Raw genomic sequence first — 20,855 nt, forward strand, 5'->3', positions numbered from 1 at the left:
GGTGAGAGAGAATTCCACCCAGACTCCCTGCTGAGCAGGGAGACCCACATGAGGCTCAATTTCATAACCCATGAGATCATGAACTGAGACGAAACCAAGAGTTGGATGCCTAACTGACTGAGCAACCCAAGCACTCCTCAACTGCAGTTTTTGATACAATCTTATGGCACCTATCTTTTCACCCAGGAAAGAAGAATTTTTGCAAGAGCACCACAAAAGAAGCCACAATATTTCTAAAGAATTTAGTTAAGTGATTAAAACACAAGCAAACACTTCAAACCTGTAGAATTACCTCTAAATATACTGAAATTCATTCTAATTCTTAAGACTGGTTTGGTGAGCCCAGGCTCTGGTAAGTCTGTGAAACTATAAACAGAAAAAACACTAGGTGTCCACAACGCAAAGATATGGGAATCAACTTTCAGAATGGACTAAAACACTTATGAGTCAGATATAATTCTGGAAGACCTCCTGGATACCAACCAGTGTCCAAGTTTAATGGAAAAAAGCTCTTTAAAATGCATGTGTGAAATTCAATTAAAGGAGAAAGAGCACTTGTAAAGGTACCCACCCCCACTTTCTTTGACTTCAGATACTTAGTGTGATGATGGATGTTAACTTTACAGCCCCAAGTCTGTTTAGAAGTCACTGTCCACCCAAGTTTAGCTTCCTTGGATACAGTCAGCCAATTCTGTGACAATTATGTGTTATCTTTCAGGATGTTCCATACGTATTCATAAATTACATGGGCCATACAGTATTTTCTTTTGAAGTACTTATTTCAATTTTTGTGTGGACCACTGTGATATGGGTTTTAATGTTCCTGGTAAGAGCACAATTTATGGATCATTATTACAGGGACAAACTAAAATGGGGTCAAGATGAGCAAAATTTTTAATCATACGATATGAAAAAGATACTGAGGTATAAAAATCAGAGTTTTTGAGAAGATATGAAACTTGAGGCAAGGCTATAAAGCTTAAACAAATCTGAATAATTACCTTTCCAATGAAAGCACAGATACTGTTACAGTTGTAGGGTAACACTACGGCTCACAGAAGGGAAATGGAACCACCCACTTTCCATCAGTCAACAATGCCATCAATTAGAAGAATTGTTACAGCATGAAGACCAGGCAAACTCTATACACAGGTCCTGCCACGTTCGGGGGGGTCCTTTCTCATCAACCTAAGAACATCAAGTCTACTCTTTTTAAAGAAAAGCTTAGTGTGAATACATTTTTTTTTTTCATACCAGTGCCAGAAGAAGGTAGTACTCTAGTAATGATCACAATAGCTGGGAGCTCTCCACTCTAACACAAGCTTTAAATTAATCTTGTCTAGTATTGAGATCATCAAAGATCACACCCCAATTTCCACTAATCACTTTGCATATATTGCTGAGATTGCAAGGGATGGTGAGAGTAAGAGGCTATCAGAAGATTAAGGTCCATGCGGGACCAAGAAACCTGAGTCAACTAGGGGATCTGTACCCACAACAAGCATTATAAGATAGATTTCTCTGAAAGTTTATTTCCTCCACATAGGAAAGAAGAGGCTTGAAAGTTCAAGTAATATGACTCTCTGCTCAAAAGCATTAATGGGAAAGAAAATCTTCAAATAATATAATCACCATTAACTAAAGACAAATTTTAAAAACAGACTGGATAAACAACAGATTTTCTTTTCTACAGGCTCCCACAGTTTCAAAACCAGTGGCCATATGATCAGCTCTGGTTTGGAAATTCCAAAACTTCAAAGACCAAGAACTCACCTGCATTAGGTTATAAGGAGATATGAGGGAAAGTTCAATTATTATTTATTTAATCCAATTTATTCTGCCTAGACTATATACCCATTAGAAATACAGGGGTATCAGTCACCACGGGAGAGTTTCATGCCATAAAACTTAGTTTATTTAAAAGCTATATGAAGAATTGTTTACAAGGAATGATAGTGGTGGTGTGGTGACGGGTGAACTCTGTGCTTTAAAACTAATGCACAGAAGGAAAAGCCAGAGAAAAATCCTTAAGTTCTCTGACTTGTTTTAAACCATCAACATGGCTGTTCCTATCCAGTGCTGATTTCTGCTAAGTAGTAAAAATTCTATTTACAGATACTTACTTAACAGAGACCATATATTTTTTGAAGAAATACAACTAAGTAAATCTGTAAAGAAAGGGTACTTTTACTTATATTTTTGTGTATTGGGGGATTTCCAGTTTTGCTGATTGGTGTCTTTAACATAATTTCTTTACAAAGCATTAGAAAGAACAGCTGAATAACTTGCTTTGGGATGATTAAGGCAGAAAAGTACAAGAGACACAAAGATACACAGCTGTTTTATTTTGTCTTGCTTGGAAAGGACAATTCAGATTAAACTAAGATTCAATCTACAATCAGTTAAGCCGAAGGGGGACCATTCAAATGGGTTGTATAAAGTTAGCTTTCTAATGCCATTTTTGTTAGATTTAATTTCTCTAGTTCCTTTTCCCAAGGTGAAGATAGACCTGTTCTGTCAATCTGGGTTTTCACCTCGACTGTAGGTTCTTGAGTACTTTTATCCAGCCCAAAATGGTATGCTCTGACATCCTTTCTAAGAAAGCTTTTGCCCTCATCCCTTAACTCATTCTCTGGTGTTTTAGACTGGTGTTTAGACTTTTGCTCTGCTCTCTCATTATCCTTGCTCCCCTTTCACGCCACTAGGCAAAAACATTATCTGTCTAAAACCTGGCTTAGAAGGGAAGATCCAAAGGAGAGCATGGAGAATAAAGGATTAAGTTAAGAAACATATACTATTGGTCTTAAGGGTCTACTAAAGAGACATGAGACTTGGTAGTGCTTTGACAGTCAGGGAAGCTACTACTAGGAAGAACTGTGAATAGGGTTTGGTTGGGAAAGGAGGTAGTTCTCAGTAAAGCTCTGGAGAAGCCCCCCTTTTCTCACGGGGGTTGGTAAGCACCACAAAACCACAGCTGAAAGGAAAAAGAAAACTCCACCACTGGCCTTTTTCCGAGCGTGGCCGCCTTCCGCTCGGCTCAGTGCCCGCCACATGCCCAGGAGTGCGTCTGGATCCTTGAGGGGCTCCCTTCGCAGGTGACAGTGCTTACGCTATACTGTAAGAGAGCCAGAAAAGTGCCCATGAGAACCAGAAAGCAAACCTCCAGCTAGCAGGAACATCTCTCTAGGCATCTAAGATGGGGGTGGGGGTGGGGAGATCAACACAGATACCTGGGCAGCATCTGAATGCCAGGAAAAGTGAGGGAGAGATAATTCCCCCCCTCCCAGTTCAATATAATGGTGATGGAAAAAAGTATTTTATGTGATGTATCTGCTAGGAGCAAGACAGAAAAGACTAAGTCAAAGCCAAATGGTGGGGGAAAATGTCTTCACTTCCAGTAGACGGAAAGAAATAAGAGAAGAAAATGACCTAGGGTCTAAATTTCGTTATGTAAGAGTCTGCTATGCTGGCCTGGAGAATTAGAGCTTATGAATGAAAGCAACTCATTCTACCACTTGGGTGATGCTGCTCTTAGAGGAAAGTAGAGACAGAAGGAAAACCTTCATTCTAAGATATAAAAAAGTAAAGCATAAATACACCGAAAATAAAGAGCTGATATTCTCATAAGTCATGATCTTTTAAGTCAGACAAAAAAGAAAAGCTCAGTAGACATTAGACTTTGATGTAAGAGATCTCTGGCAGTTCACAACCTTTCCGATCTTTTTTAACTACTATGTTTATAAAATGCTTGATATGACCCTGCCTGTTAAATAAAGCAAGAATTAGAAGAATGCTCTAACAGATCAAAAGAGTTTTATTTTTCCTCTGTTGAGGCAGAACTCAATTCCTGCAAATTCGGCTTATCAAACTCAAAATCTCAATCTTCCTAAGGAAAAAAGAAAGGGGACCATTTATCTGTTGGAATACTGTAACAGCAGAGGAACTTCCAAACTTTCAAGTAATATGCTTCTTAATTCCGGATGGGAGTGTGTCTGAAGAAGGTGGTTTGTGGCACCATCTCCTTCTCTAATGAACCACTGTTAAATAGGGTTTCTATTCAGAAAGGTTTGTTGGGTTTCCCTCAGATTTCTAGTGACTGGGGAAAATGGAAAGCACAGGAACTCAAGAACATCATTCCAGGACACCAGGCTGATTTTATCTTGATCCTTTTGAAATCAACCCAGTATCAGAGATGGATCTCTCACATATATACACTTCCTTGGCTTAGACTTAACACAGTAGCCTCCCATTCTGGAAAACACAATAACTAATTACTTCTTGGAAAATTTCAGTTGGCAGACTAAATGACCAGAATATACTTTGGGCTCCAGCAATCTCAATTTTTTAGGATAAATGCTTCTTAAAATCTCATCTTCCCAAGAATCTGGTCAGAGTATGTCAACCTCTCTTGTCTGTCCATTTAACAGAGAAGGGTTAACAAATGATCTGTGTTCTTTCCTTCAAAATTAGAAATTCTTCCACTTAAGCTCCAGGACTAGGACTAGGGAACCAAGGAAGGTGGTACATCTGTTTGTCAAAGGGAGCAGACTGGTAAATCTTAAAGATCAACTGGGACCAGTCTTCCATGTGAGGCAATAATAAATGGCTTACAAAGACAGTGTGGTAATTTGTGTTTAACCAGATTTGGTTGTTACCTGACACCGGACCCCAGGAACCAAAAAGATCAAAAGATTACCAGAACACAAATGATAACAGACACCAACTCTCAGATTTCTCATTAACTTCAAGTTCTAAGGAAGTGTGTTTCCTAGGACCAGAAAGCAAGGTTCTTCCACTAGGATAAAACTAAAATGTGAAGCAACTCCAAAGGAATGGAAAATGATTTGTTCATTCATTTACAAGAATGGTTCCTACTCTGGCCTGCAGGGTGTTCTAATAATAATAGGAAGAGCAGTGTCCTACCAGTTTCATCAGGACAGATAGTTGGCTAAATCCTGGCTGTGAAGCCAGGTGCTATATTTTCATCTAAAGGAAGGCAATGGCTAGTGGAAAAAAATTAGTGACCATGTTAAGGAACCATCTGAGATTCAGACAGAATATAAGACAGGAGGTACTCTGGACCCAGTGGCAAAAATAACTTGGTAAAGCCCATAAGAAGAGGAAAGGAGAGAAGCAAGGTACTACATCTGAGGAATGGATCATCACCCTCCATCTATAAAGAGGTTACTGAAAAGGGGTGAATTTTTATCGTTTTTAAATAAACATAAGGAATTGGATTATTTAAACAACGCAAATAGCCTCCAAAGCGTCCAAAGCACTGCAATCAACTCCAGAGACCTGGTCCAACCCTGTACATCACATCCTAAACCTGTGAGTCATATGCCTTAGTACCAGACCATCAATACCAGGTCACTGTATTATATAGCCTTTTTATGTAGCACAGCATGCCTGATAGCACATTACCAGTAAGCTAAGGTGTGTGTGTTTCAGTCTATTCCCGTCAGTGGCCTAAATCAAATGCAAAACGCTGCACTTCTGTTTAATTTTAGATTTCAAGGCCCAAAAAGATGAAGAAAATGAGAGACTAGAATTTCAAAAAGATCTCAAGAAGTTTATACAATAATCGGCTATGCCTGGATGAGACCATGGTACTGGCTAGAGAAGGGATCAGAGCCCAAGTGGAGCTGTTATTGGACAGTTAAAACATGCACCAACGTTCACCTCTTGTAGGAAGGTGCCAGACTTACATCTGGGCACCAGGAACATTGGATATCATTCACGGAAGGCATCAGACCCTCAACTTTATTCAAGTAGTAACTTGAATGTGATGAGGTTCCTTTGCTTTGTCACTCTTCCTCCTTAATATTCAAGGGAGGCAGAGACTGTGAATTAAAAATTTTTATCTAAGCGACTGCAATAACTGCAATCAATCTATGCATGGCTCTCAAAAAGCTTTCTCCTAACCAGTGGTTGCTCCTACTGTAGAGTCTGACATTTTACAGAACAATGACAATTACAATTAGGCCTTCAAAATGGTCCTTAACCTATTATATCCCAAATCTCAATGTATTTTCAACAGAAGGAAATTCATTTTCAACAGCGATCTCATATTGTGAGAGAATATAAAATTAAAGGAAGATTTGTCTGAAGTTCTTTTTCAGTAAAAATCCTAAGCCCAGGAGGACAGCAAACTCAAGGTTTTGAGTGTGACTGGTTAGTCCATGGACAATTTCCCGAATCTCAGAAGAGGCCTCTAAGAGGTGGCTGAGCTGGGGGAAATTCTAAAGATTTGCAGTTCTTCCAGTGAAGCCCTGACAAACCAAATATATTTCTTACATAAAGACCAAGAGGATTTTCCCTCCTCCTGTTTTAGGATCAAATTGTTTTTTGTAAAGTGGCTACACTGGGCCTGGTGAAAGGCCCACTCAGCAGAAAATTGACAATCTCAAACCAATAGTTTGTTTTTTCTCCATCACTTTAAAGCATATAATAGGAGTACGGGGACAAAGAGTCAAAGACAAAGGATCAGTTCCTTCAAACAGAAATGCACACAGCGGTATTTAACAAGTGCAAATTATTTTCAAAAATTAACGGGGAGTATGATCAGGAAGGTGAATCATCTGCACATGCACTGAATTTGATTTCTGGAAAAACATTAAGAGGTAGAACGACCAGCTAGGTTTATAACTCAGAGGCAGAAACTTGTTTGATTATGTACTAAGCTTTGATAGCCGCGTTCTCAAGGCTCTGCCCTCTCACCACTTCTAATAACTCCCCTTACTCTTATCTCAGTACAACCGAGCTGGCAAAGAGGACAGCAAAAGACCCTGGTCTAAACTCAAAAATGTTTCCCAGACCGCGCGACTTCCTCCAACAGCAGCAGGTCTAGCTCCATCTCGGTCCTCCGCAGATCCCAGACTCCATCTAGCTTTTCTAGTCTCCACCCTCCCCCTCCCCTTCGAGGCTCCACCTCCCCCGACCCTCTCCTCCAGGCGCGCCTCCCCTCTCCCGGACTTTCACAGCCACAGGGGGACATCGTCCTCTCGCTTCCTACCGCACTCCCACCTGCTGGGCCTCGGTGCCCAGATCTCCATTGGCTGACTCCCCTTGCCCCCGGCCGGTCCGGAGCTGCGGCCAGCGGATAGTACGGCCGGCCCAGGTCCGACCCATCCTCGTGACGGTCCCGCCTCACTCACCCTCTGTCACCTCGAGCACCTTAATCTGTTCCTCGGCAGCCGCTCGCACCTCCTGCACTGGGGACAGGATTCCGGTGAGGGTATCCACCAAAGCCTCCTTCAATCCTTGTGCCACTGGACCCGGCAGCCCGGAGGCCGCACCACCCGCTGCCGCTGCCGCCATCTTTCTTCCCTTCAGCCCGCCAGCCCCGCGGCCGGGACCCGCCACTAAATGACGGCTCCCGCGCGCGGCCAATCCGCGAAGCCGCGCCTGCGCACAGGAGCAGGGCGGGAGCGAGAAGGGGGTGGGGAATGGGCCTAAGCCTCCAGAGACAGCGCCTCCTGTCGTATGGACGAAAACCGCACCTTTTCGCGCAAGAATCACTTCACATTTATATGAAAACTGAGGTTAGGGGCATTTTCTAAAGTGGAACAGCAAGTTAGCGAACTCACTTGGAACAAACGCCATGATATAGGACTTTAAATTCATGGATCTTTCAGGTATAAGATACTTTGTTAGAAGAGAGGAAGTGAAATGGGAATGGGTGTAGAGGGCTTTAAGGAGAGAGGTCTGGGTCAGAAATAGCTATTTTAAACCAGTCTTTCCCCCCCACCCCAAACACTGAAAAAAACCGTTGGCTCACGTGAGTCTCTTCATCTCAGCCTCAAGAATTCAAAGGTAGGGAAAAAGAAACTTAAGTGGACTGGGCAGTGGAGAGTGGTCACCTGAAAAAGACCCAGTCCCTTGGCTTTCCAGCCTAGTTGAGCCCAACTTCAAAATTGTGGAGTGTCTGACCAGGAGAGGGCACCTGCGTGGGGAAGGGTATTTCCTCCAGAGTGAGTACTTGAATGACTATTTGAGAATGAATCCTATTCGCTGAGAACGTATAAATTTTTTTTTCCCCAGAGAAATTGTGGCTGGACATTTAAGGAGTGAAGTTTAATATGGATATCCTCGGGCTGGTTGTAGGAAATGGTTGAAGGAATAGAGATAATGCTAAATACTGGAGCAAGTGGAGAGGATTATCCAGAGGGGTTAAAAATGCAGGGCAGAATGTAAATAAAACAATACATTTCAAATTTTAAAAAATGCACGTCAGGTTGGCAAGCACGTAGTGGCAGAGGGGTAGAATGGCATGTTTTCGGAATGGGAGGCTCTAGAGCAAGAGGAACAGGTAATTTTTAGCAAGCTGTTCAGGGTGAGTGCCTTAAAATGGTTTCTAGGAACTCTGACTCTCATTCCCAAGCGGCAGAGGAAACCAGATGGCAATTCCTAGCCTAGTTCTAAGACTATGGCTGCTAAATTGATAGTGATCTGTGGGTGTCACTTCATTTGAGTATTCTTCCTAAAGATTGATTCCTTGACTTGAGGACAGCTCTAAACACGTTTGTCATTTCTCATGTGAGAGGACAGGTGGGTTGTGTTACCACAATTTCATAGGGGAAAGATTGCTTCTTGGACCTTGAAATTCCAAAGTAGGGAATAGTAGGACTTCTTTTCCTTCTTTCCTTGTTCCATTAGAGCAGCTTCTTTTTTCCTGGGTTAATTCACTTTTACCCCTGGAAGAGAACAGGAAAGTCCAGAGGGTGGTAGATTTTCAAACATTGTGGCAGTGGATGGAGGACTCAAGAACCCTGAATTTTGGGCTGGTGAAAGATGCTATGTCCACAGCGTGCAAGTAGGGAACTCCCCGACCCCTCCTTTCCCCAACCAAAGGGTTCCAGAGCTCCTGCTTAGGATCTGAGGATCAGACATTTCCAGGGAGATGAGGTTTACCTCTTGGTTAGGCAAATGACCGCAAGCAGTCTCACCTTGCAGATCAAGGAATGGGCCACAAGATAAATGGAGACAGAAACCAGACAGAGAGGGAACTAGAGAGAACCAGTGGACAATACAGGAGATAACTTTATTGAAACGCAAATGGCATCAAACAGATGAATCTTGCTGGGAGGAGACATGCCTGATGGAACAGAGGGCCCAGATGAGAGGGGCCTCTGGCAGTGATGGAGGAAGGCCTCTTCAGCTGGCCTGGCATGGATTTAATTTTCAACCAATTTGTTACTTAAAACAAATTACTGAGGGGACAGCTCAGCTCTCTTCATGATTGTTACCGCAACTATATACAACGGTTTGCTTTCCAGGTTCAAATTTGCTTTCTCTACATTAGATATAAAAGGGGGTAGATTGAAAGAGGGGAGGGTCAAATGAGAAAAAACAAACACACAGGTACATACATATCCTGGTTTGGGGCTTTATGTCCAATAAATTAAAAAAAACACACAAAAACCTGGTGCAAAAATTCCTCCCCACTTTCCACCTGAGGATTGCCATGCACTTGAGAAACACAGACTCCATCACATAAACAGTGCTGCCTAAAACAGGATGGGGGTGGGAGGGGGAGGGAAGGAAAGAAATCTGGTAGGGGTGGGAATTCATTAAAAAAAAAAGATTGTTCTGTTACAAAAACAAAACAAAACACAAAAAACAACAACAGTAACAAAAGTCATTAAGTGGGAGGCTCCTGCACAGCAGGAGCCCAGACACTGGCTGGGATATGGGAGCTCTTGGCTTATTATCTAACATCTTCAGTCTCCAAGGAATGGGAAGGAAGCAGGAAGATCGCACAGGAGATGACCAAAGGCCCGTTATAGGCCTTTGGGGGGGACCGAAGGGGTGATTTCAGTGAAATCTGTTTTACACTTGTCTTCTTCCAGCCTTAGTTCCTCCCCAGATGCTTGGTCCTAGATTTCAAGAGGCCTAGTACTAGCACATTACTTTGTCCTCTACCCATAAGCTCCCTCACAGGGAAAACTGACAAACTTGAAACAAAACCAGTTGTCAATAGCCTCATCTACCCCATGGCCCCACCAACTAGAATCTGGAAAGATAAGAAGCTCCTCTCAGATTTTTTTTTTTTTTAAAGGATTTTATTCTATCACTGTGGCTGAGTCATTCTGTACCCTAGGCCTGGCGTGGGGAAAGGAAAGGATGAGCCCAGGGATTTAGTTGTCCCTGTCCTGCATCTTCATTGTGCTTCAGCCCGTCCTGTGAGCGGAGCAGAGCATGGAGACGGGGTCTTCCTCGGGGTACTGGAGCCCTCCAGCTGCCCCGGGGAAGGAGGTTCTGGCCAGGTTTCTCAGACCCAGCAGTGCCATTTAGAACTCAACTAAAGGAGAGGGGATGTTGCTAAGAGCACGAGTTGCCATGGAAATACAAATGAGATTTTCTGACTTTTCTCATCCTATTATATAATCAGAAAAAGCCTTGGAGTAGACACAATCTAGCAGAAGAGCAGTCTGGAAGAGACCTCCAACTGCTTGCTTCAGCTACAGCCCATTCGTTTCCCAGGTAAAAATTTCAGAGCCAGGAGATTTTTTTCTGAAGATTGTGTTCAACTCAAAGAGATTCCTGCTTTCCCCCTCCCGTCTGCCCAAAGGCACATGAACCTTTTCTGTGTTAAATAAAAGGAAAAACAGAAACATAAGGAAGCATGGGAAAGGTAACTTTCAAATTAATGTAAAAGCCTGAATTACAACCTAGGACCTTATTTTTTGGTCCTAAAGCCCCTCAGTGTGGGGACTCTGCTGCTTGCCTTTCCCTTTAAAAAAGTGACTTTCACACTATAGTGTGCATCAGAATTACCAAGAGGGTTTGTTAAAACACAAATGGCTGGGCCCTCTCCTTAGTTTCTGATTCAGTAGGTCTGAGATGGGGCCTGATAATTTCATTTTTAACAAGTTCCCAGATGTTGCCGCACCTGCTGGTCTGGAAACATAGGATGAAAACCAGTATTCTAAGAAATGAGAGTTGAATCAAGGGACCAAGGGTCCACTTACTTCCATGACCACTCTTGTCAACAGAAAATTCTCCATGGCATAATCATTCAGAAAAATACCCAAAACATCAAACTGGGAGGATCCAGTATACATAGGTTTAATTTTCAACTCTAATGGTCTCTATGCAGCCTCCAAATCTCTATTGGGGTCCTCATCTTCCAGTTTACTTCTGTTTCCCAGTCTCTGGCTGGCAGTGCTTGCTTCCAGGGCTAGGCTGAGCACGCATCTGCACACACATGGATCCTCGGCAGTGGGGAGAGCCCACTTGGTGGCCCCATAGATCCCTGATCAGGTTGGTTGAGGACTCATGAATATATAAAGCTGATTCAAGTATAAAGGGCAATTATCTTCAGGCATTGGCCTTTTGGGAACACAGTGTCCCTAAGGCCATTTTATTATTTATGGCCTCTTTAGTGGAGCCATGAACCACTAGTAGCCAGAACTTGCTAGTAGTTCCTAGTCATCAAAAGAGTGTACCAGCATTAAATTAGTATATCCATTAGCAAAACCTCTGGCTGGAAAAACACATTTCAGCCCATCAGTGGGGTTGACTTATAGTCTGCTTATTAGCGTCAGCTTAGCTAAGGCCTGAGAATAAGAAAAATAAGTATGATGAGGAGTTACATTTGGTGATCTGGATTACTTTAACACCTTGAACCCTGTGTTAAACCTGTGATTAGGACAAGAACAGCTTCCTTTCCTAAACACCCTGAAATAAAGAATTCTTAGAGTCTCCTGTAGGTCTCCTGATGCTGGCTTGTAGGACCAAGTCCCACTCGGTCTGGCAAATTTCACCTATAAGCAGGGTTTCTGGATATGGGTGTCCTCTCAGGTGATGATGTGAGGTGTTTGTGAGAAAGAGCAGGCTGTTGTCTTCCTACTCTTTTGGAATACCACAGAACTAGTGACCTCCAAGACTGGAAGGGAGTGTCCCTCTGAATCGTGTGACCCTCATGTCAGGGAGCTAGGAGTGGAGGCGTGGTGAGATTAGGTCCATTGGGAGTCTTGCAAACAGGAAAACCAAAAAGCCAGAAATGAAATGAAATGAAAAAAAAAAAATCACTATTTCTTCTGAAATCCTTAAGGAGTATGAATAGATTAGTTAGAAGGCTGGTAATTCAAGACCAAAATGTAGCATGCCAATCAGTAAGGACTTCATTGTAGGGTCTGTCCATGGACAGCAAATATTTCTTCCCTGTCAGCCTCTAGCTTCCCAATGGTCAGACTACATGAAAAAGACGTTGGTATAAGGATTCACACAAAGACAGAGATAAGCACCGTAGAGCTGCCACAAAGCATAGATTTTTAAAAAATATTCTGAAGCCTCAGAAGTTAGGAAACAGCAACTGCAAAGTGCTCTTGAAGGCGGGGGCGGGGGCGGGGGGTGGGAAGAGAGACACACACAGACATCAGGTCCTGTATTAGCCTCCAATTACCTAGTATTTTATTTTTAATGCCTAGGCAGGGATTGAGAAACACATACACTGGACAAAATGTGTTGTGGTCATCTTCATCCAGAAATGAGAGGGAGTCTGCGGAGGAACCTCCCCTGGAGTCATGGCTCTCCCCAGAAGTTGATGTTGGGTATTGAACCATGTCATCTGCTAGCCCACTTTGGTGAGGAATGGAGTTGAGGGTCTGGAGAGGAAGGGGAGAGCACACATCCCAGTCCTACATAGGCTGGGTTCTTCTGAAGGTGCCCAGGGGCTGAGAAATTAGCCATGGGACCCAGTTTTCATTTTCGGAGGGATCCCAGAGTCTCAACTAAGAAGCAGGTGCGTAGGTAGGAGAGAATGCTGTGGATTCGCTCTTGTCATTAGTTCTAGGGCAGTAAGGGGGAAACTCAGGTTTTCTGCTTCAGAGAAGTCTGGATGAGCACCCCAAGGGGTTATAGCACCATGAGGAGGCTCAACTTTCTGCAGTTGCCACATAAGCATGATTCCTTGGTGAGACAACAAATCCCCACAATGAGGGGCCCAAGTGTGCAACTGTAAACAGGGTCCCAGGCTCCAGAGGGAAAGCTGAGGCTGCAGTGCCACCTCATTAGATGGGAACACACTTTTTGGAGGAAAGCAACTAGAGACCTGGGCTAAATGCAGCAGTCAACTCAGAGTAGAGGGTGGTGGGTCCCAGAAATAGAGAGTAAAATTAGTAACATGAGAGGCCTCCAGAATCAACCTGCTGAGGATCCAAGTAAAATTCACGGTGGTATCCATGGTTACCAGGGAGCCAAGAATCCCTTTGGAGGTCTGAGGCAGTTGGAATGGAGGAAGGGGTTCTCCCCTTTCCTTTTTCTCAAGTAGCCAGTAACATCCATGATAGAAGGCACTGGCTGGGCAGCACCAGAAAGTAGAGAGTTAAGGGCTCAACCAGCTGATCAAGATGGCATTGAAAGTCTGAGCCTTGCCATGGGACTGGAGCTAAGGACAGGGTTCAGAAGAGGCCTCGGTCCAAAGAAGGCCCATCCGGTCCTCCCTTCCTTCCAAGTTGGAACATCCAGCTCTGGGGCCTCCTCATTGTGCACAGCAGAGACCTTAAGGCAATGATATCAGCACCATCCTTGAACAAACAGCCTCTTCCCACCACAGAATTGCATATTTTACAGCTGAGTTGTTGGGGATATTCACAGCTCATGGACTTAGCAGCAAAAGCACTAACAGTCTCCAGCATAGAGGACCCTGTCATCCCTGGGAGCTACCAGATGAATGCAGAAGCTTTCTTAGGGAGCAACCTGAACCATCTGTTGGACCTAAATGGAAAGATTCTGATATGAAGAGTCAGATGCATGTACTCCTTGGTTGGGTGGGACAGAACAGTCCAGGTGAGTATGCCTGTAGATTCGGATAAGGTCTTGTGCTACATAGGAATCTGAAGAATGCACACTTGGGCCCAGGCTCATCACAGGTCTTTGATCTGTAGAGCCCTGAAACTTCATCCTCGCCAGGCAGTTCAGCCTGGATCTCATCCCACAGGGGCTTCCAGAAATGGCAGGTAGAGGACTTGTCCACTTGAGATAAGCAAGGTTCCATAGTCCTTCAGGGTCCATCTTAATGGATCCCAGATCTTCTGCCCCCCATGTATTAGACATCTAATCAAAGGCTTCTTTCTAGCTGGCACCTTGGGTTTTGGCTACATTTCTTAGATGATCCTGAGGGTCTAGATAAGCAGAGGATGTGCACTTAATGGAGGTTAAGATTTCCTACTAGATTGTGAACACAACAGCTCAAGTCTTGCCTTTTTTGTTTTTTTAAACCTGGTGACTGGCAGACAGTAAGTACTCAGTAAGTCCTTGCTGAGTGAAAGCATATAGACTGCCAGGCCTTCGGGGCAACTTCTACTGAAGGTGGATCCCTTTAGAAGGCAGATCTTTGCCACCAAGTCAAACTCCTTGAACCTTATATTCTGACTGGGAGTATTTCATATGGATGTCCAGTCTCCTGTAAGTGAATATTTACTTGTCAAGAACAAATAGTAAAGGCCAGCTACGGATTTTTGATTCAGTTGAGCAGAGTGGCCGCCATCAGAATAGCGCAATGGGGGGCCCAACAGGCCACAAGACAAAGGAATATTCCCAGTTTCCTGGTTTTCCTCCAGTCCAGTGTGGAGCTCAGAGTAGATCTTCTATCAACATGGGGTGATACACTCTCAGACTGGAGGCTGGCAGCTGAGCTCCCAGGCAGAACGTGTGCTTTCTCAAAAGGGAAGTCAAGGTTCTTTTACTACTTTTGTCTGAGCCAATGCTTCGGGTCTCCTGTAAGTCCCAAGGATGCCAAAAATAGTGGCATGGCAGGCATCTAGCTAGTGTCAATTAGATGGCATCAGATTCTCCGAAGAAAACCCACTTGGAAAAGCCAAACTAGCCCCAGGAAAAGCAACCCAAGCATTTTGTGGACATGAGAGGAAATGGAAAAAAAAAAAAGAAAGAAAGAAAAGGAAAATAAATAGGCACACGGGAGGGGAAAAAAAAGAAAACAAAAAGCGAAAATAAAAAATAAAAAAAGTAGGGTTTATTGACTCTCATGCATGTTAAATTAGAGGGTATAAGACAGAGCTAACAGTCTTTCTTTGAAGGCTGGAATGCTATTGTTGTGGTCTGGTGACTTCCGAGATAGGCAGCCATCTTGTCTTCATCCCCTAAGTCATCCAGGGATGGGCAGCACGTTCTCTACTTTGGCAACTTCTTCCTCTCTCTCCAGCGTCATCTTTTCCTTTCTTTTTTTGTGTTTTTTTAAAATATCTTTTACAGATTGATTTAAACATTTTTTTAAACCACATGCTTCTTTTTCTGGGCTCCAGCCAGATCTCTGGGGGAAGAGTTATTGGCAGTGGTGACGGAACTCGGAAGGGTCTGCGAGAAATTCTGGGGAGCTTCCACCTCCCTCAGATTTCCCCACACAGGGCTGTCTCTCCCAGAGCTGTTCGTGAGAATCAGTTAGGAACTGCTGCCGGTTTTTCTGATGTCTTCTGAACCCCTCCCCAGAAAGCCTAGGAGTTTATAATTGAGACACGAAATCAAGGAAAAAGACCCAGAATCATCTTTTCCCCAAAGTCATGAGAGGAGGCCAGTAAATATATCTAGGGGACACAAGTTTCCAAACTCCACCCCACCAGTCCTTACTAGGAAGTTCTCAAGGTGCAGCACCAAGAACCTGCCCTCTTCCTTCACCTCCTCCTCCCCCTCCTGTTCTCTTGGGCCGGAGAGCCAGTCCTCTGGAAGAAGAGAGGGGAGAGGAGGAGAGAACGTCGCTGATGCCAGCATTCTGCTGTCCGGGGTGACAGTGACTGCTGGACCCTCAAAGCGTGGCCTGGAGGTTGGGGTCCAGGATGGTTTCTCGATCTGGAGACTCAATGTAATTGGCAGCTTCCTGAAGTTTCAGCAGCATGGCCATCTAAAGAGGGGCAAAAGGATGGATTCATGAGAGTCGGGACTCAGGGTCCTGCCCACAGAAGGGAAACATAAAGCAATCTAGATCAGGGGTCTGATCTTTGGTTTGGAAGTGATGAAGGGCCCAGAGAGTATACAGGTGGCTCCTGAAAAAGCAGCAGTGGTTACTTCAACCCTGTCTGTAAGCCTGTGTGTGTGATGCTCGGGAGTATCTCGGCTCTACGAGGTGCTGTGCTGTGATGTGGGAGGGATGTCGAAACAAGAGAGCCTCTGCCTCCAAGGTGGTCACACTCAGGAGAGGACAGAAGGCCTGGACGTACCGACTAATACTGGGAGGGATGTGCGAAGTGGCCGTTAAGAACGTCTGTGTGTCAACTTCTTCCAAAGAGATCATAGCCGAACACAGTGTCATCACGAGTCTGTCCTGCACACCCACCCTCTGCCGCAACACACAGCCTAGTGCTTCGTGTCAGGTCTAAAGGCTTCAGTGTATCCACCTCCTTCCTCCTTCCCTCTTTACCTCTCTCCAGCTCCCATGCCTCTTCAAGACTGTGACCCTCCGTTTCAGCTAAGTATACCTGGCTGGTTCTCTATTGAATCTTCTATTTACATGATTATTAACAGTCTTCCAATTTAATGGCTTGTTTTTTGTTTTTTGTTTTTTTATTTACACAGGTAACACCTGTTTTTAGCAAAGTCAAAATTTAAATTAAAATGTATTATGACTAAAGTGGAAGAATTTCTTACTTGCAACGTAAAACTGCAAGGTCACAGGAGTGGTGCATGTTAAATTTTAATACAAACTGCTTAGTTATCTTCCAAAATGGCTTTGCTAATCAACACTCCCACCAGCAGAGGATGAAGCCTGCGCTTGCATACACACTATTTCTGCCAATGTGAAACGGTTTTCTTCTTGTTTTGATGTTGCATTTCCACGATTATTAGAGAAGTTAAGGTTCTTTTTGTATTTTCATTGGCTATTTGCACTTCCTCTAGTCAAATGCCTGTTCGTATCCTTTGTCCATTCTTCTAATTGGAAATTTTATGGGAAGTTTTATATATTCTAGGTACCAATCCTCTTTTGGTTACAAGCCTTGCAAATATTTGCCCCTAGTTGGTCACTTGTCTCAGACTACTTTTCATAGTGGTTCATGAAATCCACTGAACCGCGGCAATCCTCAGGATAATACCAGAGTAGGGGGAGAGGTAGAGACACTGTATGTGTGTCCCACTGCTCTCTTTTTTGGTTAATAGTCCTACCTGGGATCTGCCTGAGACTCAGGTCTTTACTAGAATACATCTTGCTAGCATGCATTATTATGTAGCTTAAGATAGGTTGTAGGTATATGATCTTTATAACCAGGATTCTGACTGTTGAGCTCCTCACTGGCCTCATTCTAGTCCTAGCCTTGCTGATACCCTTCAGCCTCCATCAGGGCATGCATGAAAAGTTCAATTCCAGGGGCGCCTGGGTGGCTCAGTCGGTTCAGCATCTGACTCTTGATTTCGGTTCAGGTCACGATCTCGGGATCGTGGGATCAAGCCCTGCAGTGGGCTCCATGCATGGTGCGGAGTCTACTTGTCCCTCTCCCTCTGCTCCTCCCCCAGCTCACACGCGCGTGTGCACGTGCTCTCTCTCTCAAATAAATAAATAAAATCTTAAAAAAAAAGTTCAGTTCCATAATACTCTCATTTTTACCTTTGAATGGCTTCTACTCACCAGGGGGTCTGAGTCCAAAGAACTTGGGGTGCTATCTTTGACTGTCCTATCCTCGGGAGGTGAGGCAATGCTATGAGGGCCCACAGTGGGAGGGGGCAGGTGGTATAGCTTCGACTGGTCTTGTTGGGCTGATGGCCAGGGAAGAGTGTCCCGGACCCACTCCACTGGGTCCTCCCAAGCGGCTTTCTGTCCATGGACCTGGATAGAAGGGGAAATGCAGTTACTGGCAGAGGGATCCACAGATGGAGGCTTGCACATGCAGTCTCCTGATGGCCATACGCATTTCCTCCAATGGGAAGCCTTGAGACTCTGATCCCCATGAGTTGAAACTCACTCCTTTGAGTTTCCCCACAAAGGAAATAAATTGGTGTGACTAGGTAAAATGATTCTGGAGGATGATTTGACAGACTGTGTTAAAAACTTAACATGTGCATGGGGCGCCTGGGTGGCTCAGTTGGTTAAGCATCAGATTCTTGATTTCGGCTCAGGTCATGATCTCAGGGTTGTGAGATCCAGCCTTGCGTTGGCTCTGCACTGGGTGTAGAGCCTGCTTAAGATTCTCTCTCTCCCTTTGCCCTTCCACACCACTCCCCACTCTCTAAAGACAAAAACAAAAAAACCCAAAAAACAAAACAAAAAAACCCAATAAAAAACACTTAGTATGTACCCATCTTATGACCCCATAATTTTAGTAGGAAGTTCTTCCTTAGTAATCATATCCTTTTTTAAATTTTTAAAAATTTTCATTTTTTCATTTTTTTAATATCTTTTTTTTTTTTTTTTAAAGATTTTATTTATTTGATAGAGACACAGCGAGGGAGGGAACACAAGCAGGGGGAGTGGGAGAGGGAGAAGCAGGCTTCCCGCTGAGCAGGGAACCGATGCGGGGCAATATCCTTTTTTTAAAACCTTTTTTTCTTTTTCCTTTTAAGTAGGCTCCACGCCCAACGTGGGGCTTGAACTCATGACCCCAAGGTCAAGAGCTGAACGCTCTACCGACTGAGCCAAAAAGGCACCCCAGTAATCCTATCTTTTAAAAGAATTTTGACTTTGTTGAAAACAGATGTTATCTGTGTAAAAACACTTTGAAATTGGAAAACTATAAATAATAATGCAAAATTTGGGGCACATGGGTGGCTCAGTTGGTTAGGCGTCTGACTTCAGCTCAGGTCATGATCCCACAGTACTGGGGTAGGATCGGGCCCTGGGTCAGGCTCCCTGCTCAGCAGGGAGGCTGCTTGCCCCTCTGCCCCTCCCCCTACTTGTGCTCTCTCTCTCAAATAAATAAATAAATAAAAATAATAATGCAAAAATAAATGAGATAATGATCTCTGGCACCGCCTGATAGACAGCATCTCTATAGACACTTACCACATCATCAGGGGCTATCTACTGCAATAACAAATTACTTTTATGGAAAATACATGGCCAGTAGGATCCAGACACCATATTGTAGTTCACTAGTGCTGGAATGGACGCTAGTGATCATTATGCCCTAATTCACAGGTGGAAAAAAACTGGGGAGGCTTTACTAAAATGATACCTTCCTTTTGCATAAAGTTCTTACTCTAGTTTCTAAAAATCTTTTCACATATTTCATGTCTTCAAAACAACCCAGTGATTTAGGCAGAGCAGACTTTATTATCTCCTTTCTTATATATATAGGGATGTTAAAAAAGGTTATGTAACTTGACCATTTTTATTAGTAGTTCGTAATAAGCTAAGGCTGTAACAGGGTTTTACTTAATTCTGAGCTTGATGATTTCTCTATTAGCTCTGACCTTAGAAAGGTCTGAGTTTGGCACAGAGCCAGAAGGCCCAGGACTGGAGACAGGCCCCAGAGACTGTGGTCCTATAGCCATTTGCTGAATGGTGGCTGGACACTGGGCCTTACTCTACCTCTTAGCAAAAGAACTTGACAAGTCTTCGTAGCCTCATGTCTAACACTGAAGGATGTTTCTGCTTTGTTAGGTGGGACAGCCTGACCTTGGGGACTGAGTAGAGTCAGAGGGTAGGGCTCACCTTGATCCCATCCTTCGCTCCTTCCTGTAGGTAGGGAATGATGGAATTATTCCACAGGTCAATGAACCAGGTCCGGAAGTCCTCAATGCCAATGGGACAGGACAGAAAGAAGCAAGGGCCTATGGAAAAGGATGAGGCCAGTAAGATGGCTAAGCACCCAGCTCTCCCCAGTCATCTGTCTCTTCTACTCCTTAATACCAGGCAAAGGGGTCTGATAACCAAAGAAGTAAAGGACATTTAGAGTCGGGCTATCCTGAGATTGTTGTCAAGACCGATGGGAGTGGCTGCCTGGCTGGCAGCCTCATCAGCAATACTTCTTCACAAGGTGGAAGTGAGGTGAGGGAATGAGGGGAAGTTTCCCAATTCCCTTCTAAACTTTCTTTTCCCCATTAGTTGTGGGAGAAGTGAGGGAGTGGGGCCAGCTTTCTGATGACTGAAGTGATTCACCCAAATCATGGCTCTAACTGCAGAGGGGAATGCTTGGTGAGTAATTAAGTGGTCCTGGGTCTGAAGCCACGAGGCTTGCTACCCCTTTACATGCTGAAGACTCCAGAAAGAAACAGGAACATCGCTCTGGGTGGCAAAGTAGGAAAGGCGAGCCACCTTCTGACCCCAAGGGGGAAGCTGAACCCCAGTACCGATGAGGAAGTCTGAGGTGCTGTGCTTCTCAAGGAAGGTGTGGAGATGGTACCACAGCTTGGGCACCCAGTCGAGCACCCGAAGCAGCTCTTCCTTGTTGGCATTGATGTCACTGTCCGACTCTACCAGCTTCCTCCTCAGGTAACGAACCAGGAAGCCATTGGCTGGCTCCACGTTGTTGGAGAAGGTCAGCATCCTGCAGCCAGGAATGGGGAGAGGGGTCAGGGTGGCCATGTGGACATGGTCGGCATCCATCCCCTGCCAGTCCGTCCCTCCTCCCACCTGCCTCCCACTAACGCCCACTGGGTTTCTTCTCAAGTAATGGCCGAGTTGACTGAACAGGCAGAGCTGATTCTCAAACCAGTGACCCTCTTCAGAGAACCATCTGACCTCAGTGACCCGGATGAGGGGGGTGTGTGGGCAGAGAACCCAAATTACAGCATCTTAGCTGCAGCTCTCTTAGTTTTATAGTTCTTTCCTCATCTCGAGGGTTCTCTTCCACCCTGTAACTGACATGGCAAATATCCCTACTCTTTCTTCCCAGCCCAGAGGCCCCGCCTAGTTCTCCTTCCTGCTATCTATTACCCCTCTCGCCAGATCCTGGGATTTAACTAGT

General features: G+C 44.4%; 2 protein-coding genes across 2 annotated transcripts in view; both read right to left on the bottom strand.

Annotated features, from left to right (window-relative positions):
- IPO9 (importin 9) overlaps nt 1-7,320 on the bottom strand; it is a 58,366-nt gene extending 51,046 nt beyond the window's left edge. Inside the window, exon 1 of the mRNA XM_021682718.1 lies at nt 7,158-7,320. Within this exon, the coding sequence (XP_021538393.1) occupies nt 7,158-7,320 (163 nt within the window). The remainder of the gene's footprint in view (nt 1-7,157) is intronic.
- Nucleotides 7,321-15,183: 7,863 nt separating this feature from the next.
- NAV1 (neuron navigator 1) overlaps nt 15,184-20,855 on the bottom strand; it is a 170,286-nt gene continuing 164,614 nt past the window's right edge. The window contains exons 26-29 of the mRNA XM_044916343.1: nt 20,239-20,435; nt 19,601-19,719; nt 17,579-17,776; nt 15,184-15,862 (exon numbers count right to left, since the gene is read on the bottom strand). Of these exons, the coding sequence (XP_044772278.1) occupies nt 15,767-15,862; nt 17,579-17,776; nt 19,601-19,719; nt 20,239-20,435 (610 nt within the window). The 3' untranslated portion in view covers nt 15,184-15,766. The remainder of the gene's footprint in view (nt 15,863-17,578; nt 17,777-19,600; nt 19,720-20,238; nt 20,436-20,855) is intronic.

The sequence above is a fragment of the Neomonachus schauinslandi genome, chromosome 6 (assembly GCF_002201575.2).
Source record: "Neomonachus schauinslandi chromosome 6, ASM220157v2, whole genome shotgun sequence".
Lineage (NCBI taxonomy): Eukaryota > Metazoa > Chordata > Mammalia > Carnivora > Phocidae > Neomonachus > Neomonachus schauinslandi.